This window comes from Sphaeramia orbicularis, chromosome 10 (genome assembly GCF_902148855.1).
Source record: "Sphaeramia orbicularis chromosome 10, fSphaOr1.1, whole genome shotgun sequence".
Classification (NCBI taxonomy): domain Eukaryota; kingdom Metazoa; phylum Chordata; class Actinopteri; order Kurtiformes; family Apogonidae; genus Sphaeramia; species Sphaeramia orbicularis.
In genome coordinates this window covers 37,491,320-37,506,268 of record NC_043966.1, presented here as the reverse complement: position 1 = coordinate 37,506,268, position 14,949 = coordinate 37,491,320, and the positions used below count along the sequence as shown (strand labels likewise).

The following is a 14,949-nucleotide window of genomic DNA, read 5'->3' as shown; positions in this document are numbered from 1 at the left end:
GAAGCAAATAGAGTTGAGGGCCAATACCGTCTGTCTACCATGGATTTCGTAGTCCTTACTGCTTTACAACGGGTTTGAGGCTCATGTTACATTCATTGTCAATACAGCCGGACAGAGTCGGCCTTATGGGACGAAGGATTTATCATGTTCAGAGAACCATGCCGCGACCATATGGCAGGAGTCGACGCCTGGATCGGTTATAAGTAATGTCTCAGGACGCTCAATAAGCAGCCGTGAACATACCAACATACAAAGTGGCTTAATGTGCAAAACATGCTGTATTCAACAAGAAGTCAAGTACTGTACTGTGGATGGTGTTCTGTTTTAGTCTTTTTTTATCTCCTATTTCTTCAATATTCAATATCAGCGGTTGCGAAGCCAGTAAAAATGTAGATGTTAAAACAATTCATGATGTAGTTTTGTACATTTGGGTCCTGAGGAGGCACTAACTTTCTGTTTCTGGGCTCAAGCTAGAAAGGTTTTGGGATTTTTCTTTTGTTTTTTCGTAATATGGAGCCAAGGTACTTCAGAGTTTACCGCTCTTGACATAGAAAATAAGAAATAAAAGAGAACGAACAACAAATCAAAATTAGAACAAAATCATAAGTTAACAGAGAAAAACATTGCGGCAGTGGTGGATCTAACAAACATGTTGAATACTGTACATGTTTATGGACATTAAGTTTATTCATATAGTCATATACTTTGATAATTACTGGACTGCTTTGATATATTAGTGAACAGTGCGATTTGTTAAACCATCAGGATTTTTTTGAGTGCAACTATAAGGTAAAAAATAAACATAAAAAGCGTTCTTTATAAATTGAATAGAGCTGTATTTCAATTAATGACAACAAAAACTCAATTTTCTCAATAATAAGTAACATAACTCTGCAACCTCCTATTCACAGGTGGTTTAGTAATTATTTCCAAGGCTGTATATGTATACATGCCTTTATATGCATCTGTATATATAATACTAAGTCAACAGCTGTAATGCTTCAATAGACAGCAAATGATCGAATGTTGCTGGCTGCTGTAGAAGCTCCAGATTGCTTTGTGGAGTACATTAAGAGGAGACCCCATTAACTAATGACCCTCAAATTACTGTCGGTGCAACAACAACACCAGTCTGCCTTATGCAAGGACGTGCTCTGATGGCTGTCCACAGTAAAGAATCTGTTTGGAAAAGGAAGCATATTAAAGTTATTGGCCTGTATTAGAGCTGTCAGAATTAGCACTTTACTGCAGATTAATCCATCATCATGATTAATCTGATTAAAAATTTTAACACAATTAACTCATCTGAATGACTCTGAACATCTCTACCAACGCATTTAGAGCAGTTTGTCCAAGTAGATTTACCATCACACATGCGGAAATGGGCAGTTGATCCAGTAGTGACAGGCAGCAGAACCAACCCATATAGATGGAAGACACTAGACAGCATGTTGGCCCTCTGGATGGAAATATAAGGACAAAAAAACAAGATGGAACAGTTGTTTACAGCTGGTTTCTTGAAAGTGTTGAAGGTATTTAATAAACACGTTAAGTGTATATATATTCCCTTTGCTCATGCAAAATGAAATGCAATTAATATAGATTAAAAATGAATGTTACTCAATTGTGATTAATCGAAATTAATCCACAACAACCCTGTGATTAATCTGATTAAAAATTTTAATCGTTTGACAGCAAAACCGAGTATATTTATGTAAGTCTTGTTTTTACAACATTTGTTCCATATGCAATAATAAAATACACTATAGAACATTCTGCAAGTGTTAATATGTTTTACTTCAACGTTTTGCACCCAGGGATGGAACTAACTATTGCTATCTTGATTAACTGCTAAGTTATTTTCTCTTTAAACTGTCAGAAAAGAGTGAAAAATGACAACTGAGGTTGCGCCCCAAATGTCTTGTGCAGCCTATAATCCAAACACACGTCATCTCTGCAGATCTACATCACACACTCCTAGCCGCTGAAAAAAACAGAACTCTGAAAGAACCTATTTTTTTCATTTAATGTAATGCTGCAAAGGCCAGCATTAACAAAATGATCAATTAAATCAATGACAGTGAATGAAATAATGAACAGAATGAACTCTATTAGTGTGAACTGAAGAAGTGTACAAAATGTAACACAACAAGCAGCTGATCTAAACCTTTTATAGAACACAGTATCTCACATCTTTTATTCATTTAAGTTAATACGAACACTGGACTGTAATGTTTAAGTTGGAATCTGACAAGTAATTGACTATTTACACGGTTGACAATAAATGTAAATGTTGACAATGTTGATTAATTGTTGCAGGTCTAATTGTGGTGTGATTGGTGCTGAAATTACCGTGTCTTCATCTTCTATGTACTGAGACGACACACAGAGAACAAACATAGCATATGCTCATACATGCATGCCTATGTGTACACTCTAATTACAGGAATTGCTCCGTGAAAGGATCATTTGATGGTATAGTTACACTTACTCATCTAAAATCCACATTTTCTCAAAGACGTGTTCCATATTTCGTACCTTGTGAGACACTTTCTCCAAAAGCTCAAGAAGCATATGCATGCACAGAAAATTGTAATTAGTGCATTCTCACTTCTCAAAGCCTGCCTGCAAAGGGGAGAGAAAACAGCAGGAAGGAAGAGACCGGGAGAGGGAGGGTACACAGCGAAAAGAGATGATAAATGATGGATTGAGAGAGCTCTAGCTAGACCCCGAGGTTAGCAGTGTGAGCGAGTTACAGCTGGCTAGCTCATTCCGTCGAGCTACAGATCTCATAATAAACATCACATGGGTAGTTTGGGCTGGCGGGTGCAGATTAAGCCAGAGCTGTTAGCTCTTTAAAGACTGCTCAATGTTGCAGGCAGCCAAGAAGCTATTTATAGTGTGGTTGGAAGTGTATCAAAGCAGGTAGGAAGGGAAGGAGCTGGACAGGGACAGTTTCAACCTGATTTATGTCCCTCAATCAGTGTAATAACAATAAACTGTCAACTAACACACCACTTTTATTTGTAATTTATAGTACTGCACTCCTAATAAAGCCATGTTTATTTCTCCCCTGTCCCTCCCTCTCTCCCTCCTCCTCCTCTTCTTCTCCTCTCCCCTGTCTCCCCACGCAGAGCTGCCCAGCAGTCCAGGTGGTCAGTTCACATTTCGTCCGCTGCCCCCGCCGCCGCCGCCACCGCACGCGTGCACCTGCGCCCGCCCCGCACCTTACACTCAAGTGAGCCTGCAGAGGAAGACCATGCCAACGCGGTGCCAGGCCGGTCAGGGCGGCCAGGGGGCAGACAACAGTTCGAGCACAGACCAGGCACAGCTTCACAACAGCTGGGTGCTCAACAGTAACATTCCCCTAGAGACCAGGTAAGAGAATGCAACATGTTCCAGGTAATGAGTACGTCCTTAAAGCAGTGTTGTATACAATACTAGAAAGGCCCACTTGAGTAGAAGTACAGGTACTCTACCAAAAAATTACTTTGGTAGAAACTCAAGTCACCAACTGAAATACTACTTAAGTTAATTTTTTTAAGTATCTAGTATTTACTGTACTAAAGTATATCAAGTAATCTACAATTAAATGTACTCAAGTAATGAAAGCGAAAGTAAAATGTTAATAACAACCAAAGGCAGTCTGGATTTGGAATATTATGCTACCGCTCACGTCAACAGATTGCCGACTGGTTGAGTGTGGACCATCGTTTGCAGTTGTTCATTACATGATTAGACCTAATGACAAATCATCTTCCTGATTTTGCTGTAGTTACCGGTAATTTCACAAGTGAAAACACTAAATTTCCTTCAATTTATTATTTGTAATGAGTAACAATACTGTGCATTAAAATGTATTAGAGTAGAAATATGCAATTGAGTTAGGAAATGTAGTGAAATAAAAGTGAAAGTAAACAGAAAAAAAAAAAAAAACTCAGTAAAGTGCAAATTCACCCAAAACATACTTGAGTACAGTAGTGAATTATTATTGCTTTGTTACTATAAAACACTGCCTTAAAGGGAACCTTTTACTGGTCATGTTTACAGCATTGTGCTTTGTGTGTTACTTATAAGCAAGAGAGGTGCAAATTCAGTAAAAAGTCACCATAAATGCACCACACTGGACCTTTTTATTATCTGAATTATATGAACCTTTGGGGAGCAGCCATTGCCAGCCTGAAGTGATGTACCATCATTGATTCCAGGTGATCAATGTGAGTAAACAAGCAGCAGTCAGTGACCAAGACTGAGTCGACAGCACATGTTTGCGTTTGTTGTTAAGCCGTAAGCTTTGCTCTCCGCCATTGTACTAGCGACGCGACCCAGCACTGGCCAATAATGTGTCATCGTAGGCTACGTTCAGACAGCAGGTCTTATTGCATAATTCGGATTTTTTAGGATGAAATCAGATCTTTTTGTGCGCTTGTTTATATTTCACATTAAATGCGACTTCTATCAGTTTTGAGTATGAACTGAATGCGACCCTGAAGTGACCCTCATGCACAAAGGGGTCCTGACGTAATATGTGACCACGCAGGCACACACTTTAAGTATGTTTTTCCCACCACTTCTCCTCCTGGGATGCAGAATTGTGACATTTGTCGCATTTCAATTACGTAAAGGTCGAATAAATAGGACCAGGTTGTTCAAACTGAAGTCGCTTTGCAAAATATTGGATACGTATTGGATTTAGGACCACATATGAAAGTGGCCTGGGTTGGATTTGAAAAAACTGGATTTGTGCTGTTCAAACTGTCTTTAACGGATCGGATACAGGTCACAAAAATCGGATTTGGGCCACATTTGCCTGCAGTCTGAATGTAGCCTTAGACTGGTGTCTGCTGCATGGGGTCAGTGACCAGTCCATCACAGCCCAGGTAATTGGACAATACAACAAATCTGCGTCACTACCAGTGCTGGAACAAGTCATGAAGGAGGGAACGTGTCTCTGACCATGACTGACTGATGGAGGAGGGACTTAGTACTCGCGTGTACTCGACAATGGGCTATAATATAAGTTACTGGATGGAACCACTAGCATTATATGTGATCTTTTGAAGTAGCTAGCAATAAAAATTCATTACAGGGACCCTTTAAATGTGCCTCAGTTAAAGAGAAAGTACAACAAGTGAACAAATGAGGTAGAGGGATTTTATGAGTTTAGAACAAATGAAGGGCTTCTTTCCAGGATGCTTTCACTCTGAAATGTTAGATATGTCATTTTGGAATGCAACTCTTCAAATGAAAATATCTTCAAGGCAAACCAAGCCACTTCAACATAATGTCACTTGATTAAAGACATTTCTTTAATCTCACAAATGAGGATCATTAGATTAAAGGAAATTCTTTCATCAAGAGTCTGAGTTGGCAGACTCTCACAATTTCTCAGGAAAATTAGAGTGGAATGATTAAGAATGAATGTTGGACTAAAGGATTTGTTAGGATGGACATGTTTTGCTCGTGTTCAAGGGAAATGTGGAACACCACGTAGGACTCTGGGGTATTATTACAGGACTTCTGCACACCATCAAAGTCATGAGAAGTGTCTCAGGTTTTTTGAATTCTTTTTTATTCCGTTACCCCCTGCTGCAAAAAAGAAATAACAGGGAACTGGCAACTCACTTTTGGTTCCATTTCAGCATGGGAATGTGTTTTATTTTTTTTGCACCCTCAGTATCTTGTAAAAATGGTCTTTTCAGGAACACTCCATGATTCCACTTCTTATTGTATTGTACTCCCTGTGACAATTTCTCCAAATGCTTGGAGATGAGCCGCCGGAATTTCATCCCATCAAACAGAATTAAGCATTTGCTTGCTGCATAAGTAATAATTGATCAGAGAATTATTTAGGAGATCCTCATTTGTGAGGCTGCATTCGAGAGGGCGCAGCAAGGTGCAAAAGAATATGTTTGCATGTTTAATGAGAACTTGGTGCGGTTGCTGAATTCTGGTATTATGAGTCAGGATAAGATTGGCAGGCTGCCACGCCAGAAGAAGAGGTTTTAATAAGTTATGCATTAGGCCATAATTAGATCTTACCTCATTTAAAGGAAAGGAAGAATAAAATTAGATTCAGTGACAATTTAAATTAATCATTGGCCAGACACGAGTATCAATGTGAAAGACTTGTCAGAAGTGCATTGTAATTATACTCCTTGTCTGTGAGTGTGTGCATGTGTGTGTGTGAATATCAAATGGGATTTCACTATAAACAAAACATTTACTTTTTTAGTTATTTAAAATCATTCAAACAGCATCAGCTGAACATACACTACTCTCTACCACAGAGAGATGTGAATATAAAATACAATTTCCACAGCGGTTCAATAAAGTGGAAGATGCCTTTCTGTGGTAATACATTTTTGCATTGGGACTTTATAGTCAAATAAGTTTAATTTGATAGTGCACTATTAGTTCAGAACCATAAAATGTAATCATATTCATAGTCAGTAGAACAGTGTCCCTTCATAACATAATTCAGATATTATTGGCTCTTTCCTCTCCAGCTTTTGACAAAAAAAACTTGCTCAGTCTACTCTGCTTAACTGTTTTGGGTTGGATTTAATATTGAAGTACACTCCTACGTATCCTCCTTCACATTCTTAGATACACCACTGTTCAGATTTAATGATTTCATTTTTTCCCCCCTTCTTTTTGCTCTTTGCCTTGTGCTGCTATCAGCTCAATCTCAGGCGTGAGATTAAAGATTTATCAAGTATTTACAAAGTTGACATGGAGGCTCATGTCGATGGAATTATAAGCGATGCTATGACCTTAATAAAAATGACAAAGAGAAAGTGTAATATCTCTTGTTGTCAGGTAAACTTGCATTTCCCTCGATGCGTATTTGATGAATCTGTATTGAAACGTATTGATATTACGTCAGCAGAGATTAAGATTGTTTGAAGTGTGCATAGATTTCCTTTTCCGCTGCATATCCGTTATGTTTCTGGAGAGGTCCGCTTGTATAAGTGGAAGGATGCATATATGGATATTCAATATATCTGACTGGGCCTCACACTGGGTGTGTTAAAAGGCATTGCAAATGTTGGGACTGTAATAAATTGACTGGTGCCCTGCCTTTTTTTTTTCCACCCCCTTATTGCTAAGAAGTGAGATTCCTAGCTTGAATCACACACTTCCTGACGTGCAGCTACACACCGGAGTCAGCTTCTCTACACATGCACGTTATGTATATCTGCATGTACCTGCACCCTGTGTGTGTACAGACCTCCGCCCACTCAAACACACACATCATACACATTCTCGTTTGCACGTATCCAGGTAGAGACAGCCCTTAGGCCATAGACTCAGACCTCCTGGAGAGCGGGTCTCATTTTTTCCCTGTCTCGGGGGAAATATGCCCTCTGATATGAATTCAGAGCTTCCTGGGCGTCGCCCCTGGATATTGTCTGAGAAGATCAAAAGCAGGGAGCCAGGAAGAACAGCGAAGCCTCTTTAAAAACACCTCACAAGAAGAATAGAGTTTCATACGCGTTGACAAATGCAATTTCTTCAGCTGCATTCTGATCTTTTTGCTCCAGTACCTTCAGCAGAGCAATAAAAGCACCACAGTGAACTCGACCTGTGTACTGGCCTCAAAAATGTGAAAACGCTCACCTTTATTTGACATCTTTTTGTGTATGCTTGTCTTGTTCGGGCATCTCCGGGCACGCTTTGTTTCTTAATGTATGTGTCCAAAAATGTTGTTTGTAGCCTTTCAGAGCTGAACCAGCATTGACCCTTAGGTGTGTGGTTGCTCCATGTGCAGCCTCCTGTGTCCCCTGCCTCACCCCCCACCCCCACCCACCCCTCACCCCCTCCAATCCATGTGACTCACAGCCTTCACCAGGCACTGGATATGTGGATGGAAGGAGGGAAACAGACACTGAAGGATAGATGTCATCTGTCTCTCATGTAAAACACAGCTTTAGGGCCACATTATAGACAGACAGGGAGAGCGATGGGATGCAGAGAAAGAGAGAACGGGCATCAAAGTGGCAGAATGAAAAGTGGAGGAATGAAACCAAGAAAGCACTGCAGATAACAGAGCTGCAAAACTGCCTTTTCTTTTGTTTAGTGAGTGAGTCCTTATAAGATAAACTGCTTATAATATGTACATAAAATATTCAAGTAACAGTGCAGCTACACCATAGGATAACCCTAGTAAAGGATTCAGTTAGGTGAACAGTTAGGTTATCAATTATGATGTGCAAACTTTCAGAACCAATTTCTGAAGCAGGAGTGCAGATACATGTGAAAAAAAAAAGGAAAACTAAAAGCCAGTTTTGCCTTTTTACTTGGTGTTCTTGTGCCAAACTAATTGAACCTCACGTCATTCATGTCAGTATGAGTTCTCCTCGTTCTGGATGTCTCATTAAATAGACGACACCTTTCCACCACGGTCAAGTTACCCTCTCTCTTCTGTTTTGTCTTGTTATGTATTTTACACCGCTGCTGTCATGCTCGATATGCACTGTTCCATGTAACAAGGGATCGTTATTGTCACAGCCATGTAGGTCAAAATCAGCCTGATGTTGGGAAGGTACACTACAAATATAAAAGATAATCAATAATCAAATCCCATATTTGTGTTAAAATGAAACGTGGGATTAGTCTCTAGTTGCTTATCTTATTGTGTCTTGTCCCTTTTGCATTGTAATTGCAGCCTTAATTTAGGTGAAAAACACAGTCAAACAAAGGCTAGTGTATGAATCTGTTCATTTCAAATGTAATAATCTGATAAGCCAAACTAGTTTTTGTCATTTTTCATATTTTTATTTTCATTATACAGTGTGATACAACTGGAATGAGTGGCCCTAGAGCGATATATATATAGGTGCAGATCATTATTTTTTCATAAATATGGTCTAATATGATGCTAATGAAATACAAGGTTGGCTAAATGTTAATTATTAATTCAATTAAGTGAACTATAATAACACTAATAAAAAATGTTGTACCAATGTAAAATTAATATATACAATTGAATAATTAAATAAACTGGGCCTGCAGCCAAGAATGGTCTCTCAAAAGCCCAAAATCTTTTACTTTTTAGAAGTAAATGTATTTTGTAATTCCCCTTCATTGTGACAGTCAGACTAACAACCTTTATCTACTGTTAACTTTTTAGCTAATGTTAGCTCATTAACTGTCCAAAAACATGTATTTATTTATCTTAATATGATTATTTTTTTTAACCTTTAACCAGGAAAAATAACTCATTAAAAATATCTTTTGCAAAAGTGTCCTGACCAAAACAGCAGCAGCAAGAAGTTACAGAATGGCAGAAAATTCAGCCATGCATCCACACTAAAACATAACTAAAACTCAATATGAAAAGCCCACATATAAAATACAAAAGTGGAATCAACATTCATTCATTCATTCGTTTTGAACAGAAGAAAAAAAACAAACATCTTTTGTGTACAAGGAACTAATGGCAGAGTTAATACATAAATAAACAAAGGTGATCAAGACAAAATAGCAATTGCCATGTACACTAGCAATAACAAAATAAATTGAATATGTACTGCTCAAAAAGGAATGGGAAGAAGAAAACTTATTAACATGAATAATCTCAAAGCAGAATCCAAATCATTCATTCATTCATTTTCTGAACCTGTATTATCCTCACTGGGGTCACGGGGGTCGCTGGAGCCTATCCCAGCTACTTATGGGGCTGGGGTACACCCTGGACATGTCGCCAGTTCATCGCAGGACTGACCCTCCACCCCCCCTCAAATCAATCATTCATAATTTAATCAAATATTTAGAATTAATCTTATATTATGTACCTACTGATAACACATTTATGTTCATTTCGTTAAATCCCAGAAACTGCTGTTACTTATCTATAAGTACAAGTGACTGAAGATAATTGTCACACGCATTCACACATGTACAACAAACTGGGTATTGACAGGCACCTCAGCTAGCATTAAAAACATTTGTGTTACATCTGCAGTGTGCCGCCCCTTCGCACTCACTGCCGCCACCTGCACATTTACCACTCAGACCAACCGGATTTCATTGTAGTAAAGTGATGATTTTGAAACCTATATTTTTGTTGGTGAGATTATGTAACCATGTAAAATTGTGATATGATAAATAGAAAACCTGATCTTCTTTGACAGCTACAGGGGTCCTGTCAGGTCTCTGTTGTGTCTCTTTTATCATTGAAGACGATCCAGCTGTTACATTTGATGCCAGGATCCAAACAGTCAATTACCAGCAGAGTCAATATGCTACTTATTGTAAATTATTTCTTAAATGAGGCGCCAATCAGGGTTCACGAGGGGCTAAATTAATTTGTTTCAATCAAATGTAATTATTGGTGGATTTTTCCATAGTCAGTGTTTATAAATATTTGAAGTGTCTTAAATACTGTTTAATTTCTTGGTCCATTTACAGACTTCACTTCATGCTTAGCTGTGTATTTATATAAATCCTTATTTTATTTACCTTCCCCTGAACTGACCAATACAGATAAAAGGTGAAACACAACTATAAAGATCCAGTTTGACAGATGTACTGTGAGCAAATGTTAATTAGCTAACATGCTGATGTTACCTGAAGCCAAATGTTATTATTTTCTCCTTTGATTAGGACTTTAACTATACACTAGAGTTTAGCTTTTAGCCACATGTTAAACCTCAGAATTTGAAGATGTCCCTCACACAGTAACAAAGCTACTTTTTAGGCTGAAGGTTGTTCTCAAAAAGCACCACAGATTCACCTTTTTTCATTTAACTTATTTTTCAGTACTCTGATACAAAAGCTAGTATTGCTAAGAAGTGGAAGATGACTGGACTGTTTATTCCATGGCAGTGTGAGTATGTAATAGCAGAGCATCACATTTGGTTCAGTGAAAAGAATTGATGTTAAAGGTCTCATTTTTAGTATCTTACTGATAAATGTCAGATGAAACTGACTGATATGAATTCTGGCAGATGGAGAAGATGAAAAAAGTTACATAACCAATAAGATCTGTTAAGGCAGGAGTGTCAAACATGGCCTGCAGTCGAAAACTCCCCGTGGGATGAATTTGCAAAGCACAAAAATGACATTGAAGATACTGACAATCAAGCATCTCAAACTCATTTTAGGTGAGGGGCCATATCTCAAGTGGGTCAGGCCAGTTTTTTTATCATAATAACCTATAAATAATGACAAATCCAAATTTTTGTTTTGCTTTAAAAAAAACAAACAAACAAAACAGAACAAAATGATCAGAAAATCTTTACATTTTCAAACTATTCTGTCACAAAAATGTCAATAACAAGAACAAATATGAACGACCCGAAATGTCTTGTAATGCACATGTGTAGATACGCATTACATAATATTGTTAAAATTGCACTTATTTTTCTTCAGAAATTTCAGGTTGTTCATGTTATTCACATTTTTTAAAGGGTAGTTTGTAGGTGTAAACGTCTTCATTGTGTAATTACCCTGCCCCCCGAAGGGGAGGGACGGGGTATTATTTTTGGTTCAGTTTGTTTGTTAACACTCTAGCAGCAAAACTATTGGTTGAATTCATACCAAATTGGATTTATAGATTGCCAGTGACCTAGAATATATGTAGTTACATTTTGGAAAAAGTAAGTCAAAGTTCACATTTTTTATGAATATTTTTAAATCTCTTTTTTTTTCCCCATTTACTTAAAATGGACAAATTTTCAAATGTCTATAAAAACATCAATTTTGTTTCAATTTACTTCAAACTTGGCACATATATACAGGGTGGGGAAGCAAAATTTACAATATTTTGAGGCAGGGATTGAAAGACAGTGTATGACCAATTAGTTTATTGAAAGTCATGAGAATTTATTTGCCACAAGAAAATTGACATAATAGAAATGTTTTTATTCTATGTGTCCTCCTTCTTTCTCAGTAACTGCCTTCACACGCTTCCTGAAACTTGTGCAAGTGTTCCTCAGATATTCGGGTGACAACTTCTCCCATTCTTCTTTAATAGTATCTTCCAGACTTTCTCGTAATAGTTTTGCTCATAGTCATTCTCTTCTTTCCATTATAAACAGTCTTTATGGACACTCCAACTATTTTTGAAATCTCCTTTGGTGTGACGAGTGCATTCAGCAAATCACACACTCTTTGATGTTTGCTTTCCTGATTACTCATATGGGCAAAAGTTTCTGAAAAGGTATGGATAATAGTGTTAGGTATGATTATGACATCAATATATGTTTGGTTTCAAAACAATTGACGTAGTGCCTGCTGAGAAAAAACAACTAAATGTTCATTGTAAATTTTGCTTCCCCACCCTGTATATAGACGCAATTGATATGCTGACATCAGCACACACATAGACATGATGACATCAGCTGGATCCATGCCAAATAAAATCTACAATACGTGCGAGGGGCGGGGTTTGTTGTGCCTGGTACCACTTGTTTAAATTTTTTTCACTCTAAATCATAGAGAAAATATTGGAATTGATATTATTCATTGGTTATTATGCTATTATTTTACTGGTCCAACCCACTTGAGATCATATTGGGCTGTGTAAGGCCCCTGAACTCAGATACTCCTGTGTTAAGGTAATCATGGACCCATTATTATATTCAGTGTCATAACAGCTAATTTTTATCAAATTTATTATCTCCTCCTAATTTACCTAATAATTTATCACCATTCAAATCTTAGCTAATGTTAATGATAATTGGTGACTATATTACACCAATCGGTCAAATAATATATTCAATTTTATATATATATATATATATATATATATATATATATATATATATTCATCTAAAATGTTAAATTATGATTTCCATCCCTGTGTCAGAATTTCTGTCTCAAATAAAAGCAGACTTCAAGGCTAAATGTGAGGCTTTTAATGACTGTAGGAGATGGATGTGTTTTCGCTGTGTGTGAAGGGAAGGAGTCTGCAGTCTGGTGTCCAGCGACGTTGTCAGTCTGCTGTCTGGCCCCACTTTAATGGCCTGTCCTCTGAGGGCCCTTCAAAGAGTCCTACCAGCAGCCGGTGACCTCACACCTTTCACTGCATGGACAGAATAACACTCAAGCCGCAGATCTGCTCTGACATACTGTATCACACTCTCAGCCTGTATTAACCCCCGGAGAGCGCCCAGTAACCTGGGGTAAACTTTGCTGTCGGTGAATAACCCCAGGATATTTTTTGTTATGGAAAATAGCCTGCAGAGGAAGAAAAAAGGAAAAGAATCAGACCTGCGTTGTTTTTTTCTCTTTCCCCCACTCTCTGTGTTTTCTCTGAGTGTAGCAGTCCTTTGTTTTCTCACAGTAACAGTCAATCTGGCCAGAACAAGACACTGCTAGAGCTACTTATAATTGGCTGCCTGGATTCACTTTTCCAAATTGCATAATTTCCTACCTCCCATATTTCTGCTTCCTCATCTGACACCCTCCAACCCTCACCCTCCATTATCCAAACACAATATAGATGAAATGCTACCTAGATTAATTGCCCTTCAGCTTAGTTTCCTATCATCATCTGCCATCTAACGTGCTCGTTTTTTTTTCATAATGAAAATGAACCTCATCTTGCTTTAACTAATACAGCCTTATAACTTAAGTAGTCGCTTTGATGAGTCAAAAAAGGCGAAGGTAAGTCATTGATCCTTGGCTGCCAGGGCTTTTTTTTATTCTCTTTCATTTCGGTGCCGCTCTGCATTACAGCAGCTGCTCATAATGTTGCACCAGAGAGGCACTCTGACAAATTTGAGCTTCTTCTCTGATGAAGAACTTGCGCTGTATAATGGCTGAGTTTCACATTCTTTGGCAGGTACAGCTTCTGCAGTGAGCATATTACACCGCGGTTCATGGTGAAGACTGTTTTCCATTGTTTTATTTGTTTATTTTTTTATAGAATACCCATTAGCTGTGCCCTAAATCGTCCTATGGTATACATAAAAATACACATTAACAATGGCATTCTACCCAAATCCACACATCTAGATTCAATAGGCATTACAATCCTCACAAAGAAACACATTTGAAATCATATATTGAAGACAAACATAAAGCATCTATAAGAAAACTATATTAAAACTTACATCCATATAAGATAAGAGAAGATATACTTTATGTTATCTTTAATTAGATATACAAGGGGGAAATTCAAATGTACAAAAGCACAAGACGAGGAAGACATTTAAAATTTTATATTATATTTATATAAATATACTTAATAATTATAATATATTTATAATTGTAAAATATATTAATTATACAATTGAAAAAACAAAGAGAAGATAAAAATATATTAAAAAAATGTTTTTATATTTAAAAAATATTAAATATATATACAGATATATAAAAGTCTGGTAAAAATTAAACAAACTACTGTGTATAAGCCTTGGTTGTCTTGTTTTACCAAGATTATAATGACATATTTTAATGTACATATGTATTTGCCAGTCTCTAGATAAAACTGAAATATATCGGAAAAATGAGAACAGCATTAAAAAGTAGGATTTCAGAAAAACAAGTGTCCAGTATTTAGTGTGACCTCTTTTTATATTTGACGATGTGAGATTTACTGAACTAATCTTCAACAGTTTTACATTTGGTTGTATTCAACACATCTCCTTTTTCTTCTGGGAACAGAGATCACATTAAACACTGACTGTTGCCTCCAAAAGTCATCATTTTTCTGCTCAGTGGTTCTCTGTATAATCGTATAACTTAATAAAAGACTGAGAAATGGACACTATGCTCACTGTAACTCAGCAACATAGCTAAAAGTGACCTCGGACTTTTGCACAGTACTGTATATTTTTATATATCCTTTAAAGTGAGTATACACTTGGGCTGCCTCAGACGAAAGATGAGCAAACATGATATTTTTGGTGGTGGCTAAAAAACACCAGTCTTACGTCACACTGTGAGGTAGATTCAAAGATGGTTGTCCCAGTCTTGCCACTAAAAATACTGTAG

General features: G+C 37.4%; 1 protein-coding gene across 1 annotated transcript in view; it reads left to right on the top strand.

Annotated features, from left to right (window-relative positions):
• The window catches only part of tenm1 (teneurin transmembrane protein 1), a 269,383-nt gene that overhangs the window by 87,999 nt on the left and 166,435 nt on the right, over positions 1-14,949 (top strand). Inside the window, exon 4 of the mRNA XM_030145470.1 lies at positions 3,135-3,378. Coding sequence (XP_030001330.1) covers positions 3,135-3,378 — 244 coding nt within the window. The remainder of the gene's footprint in view (positions 1-3,134; positions 3,379-14,949) is intronic.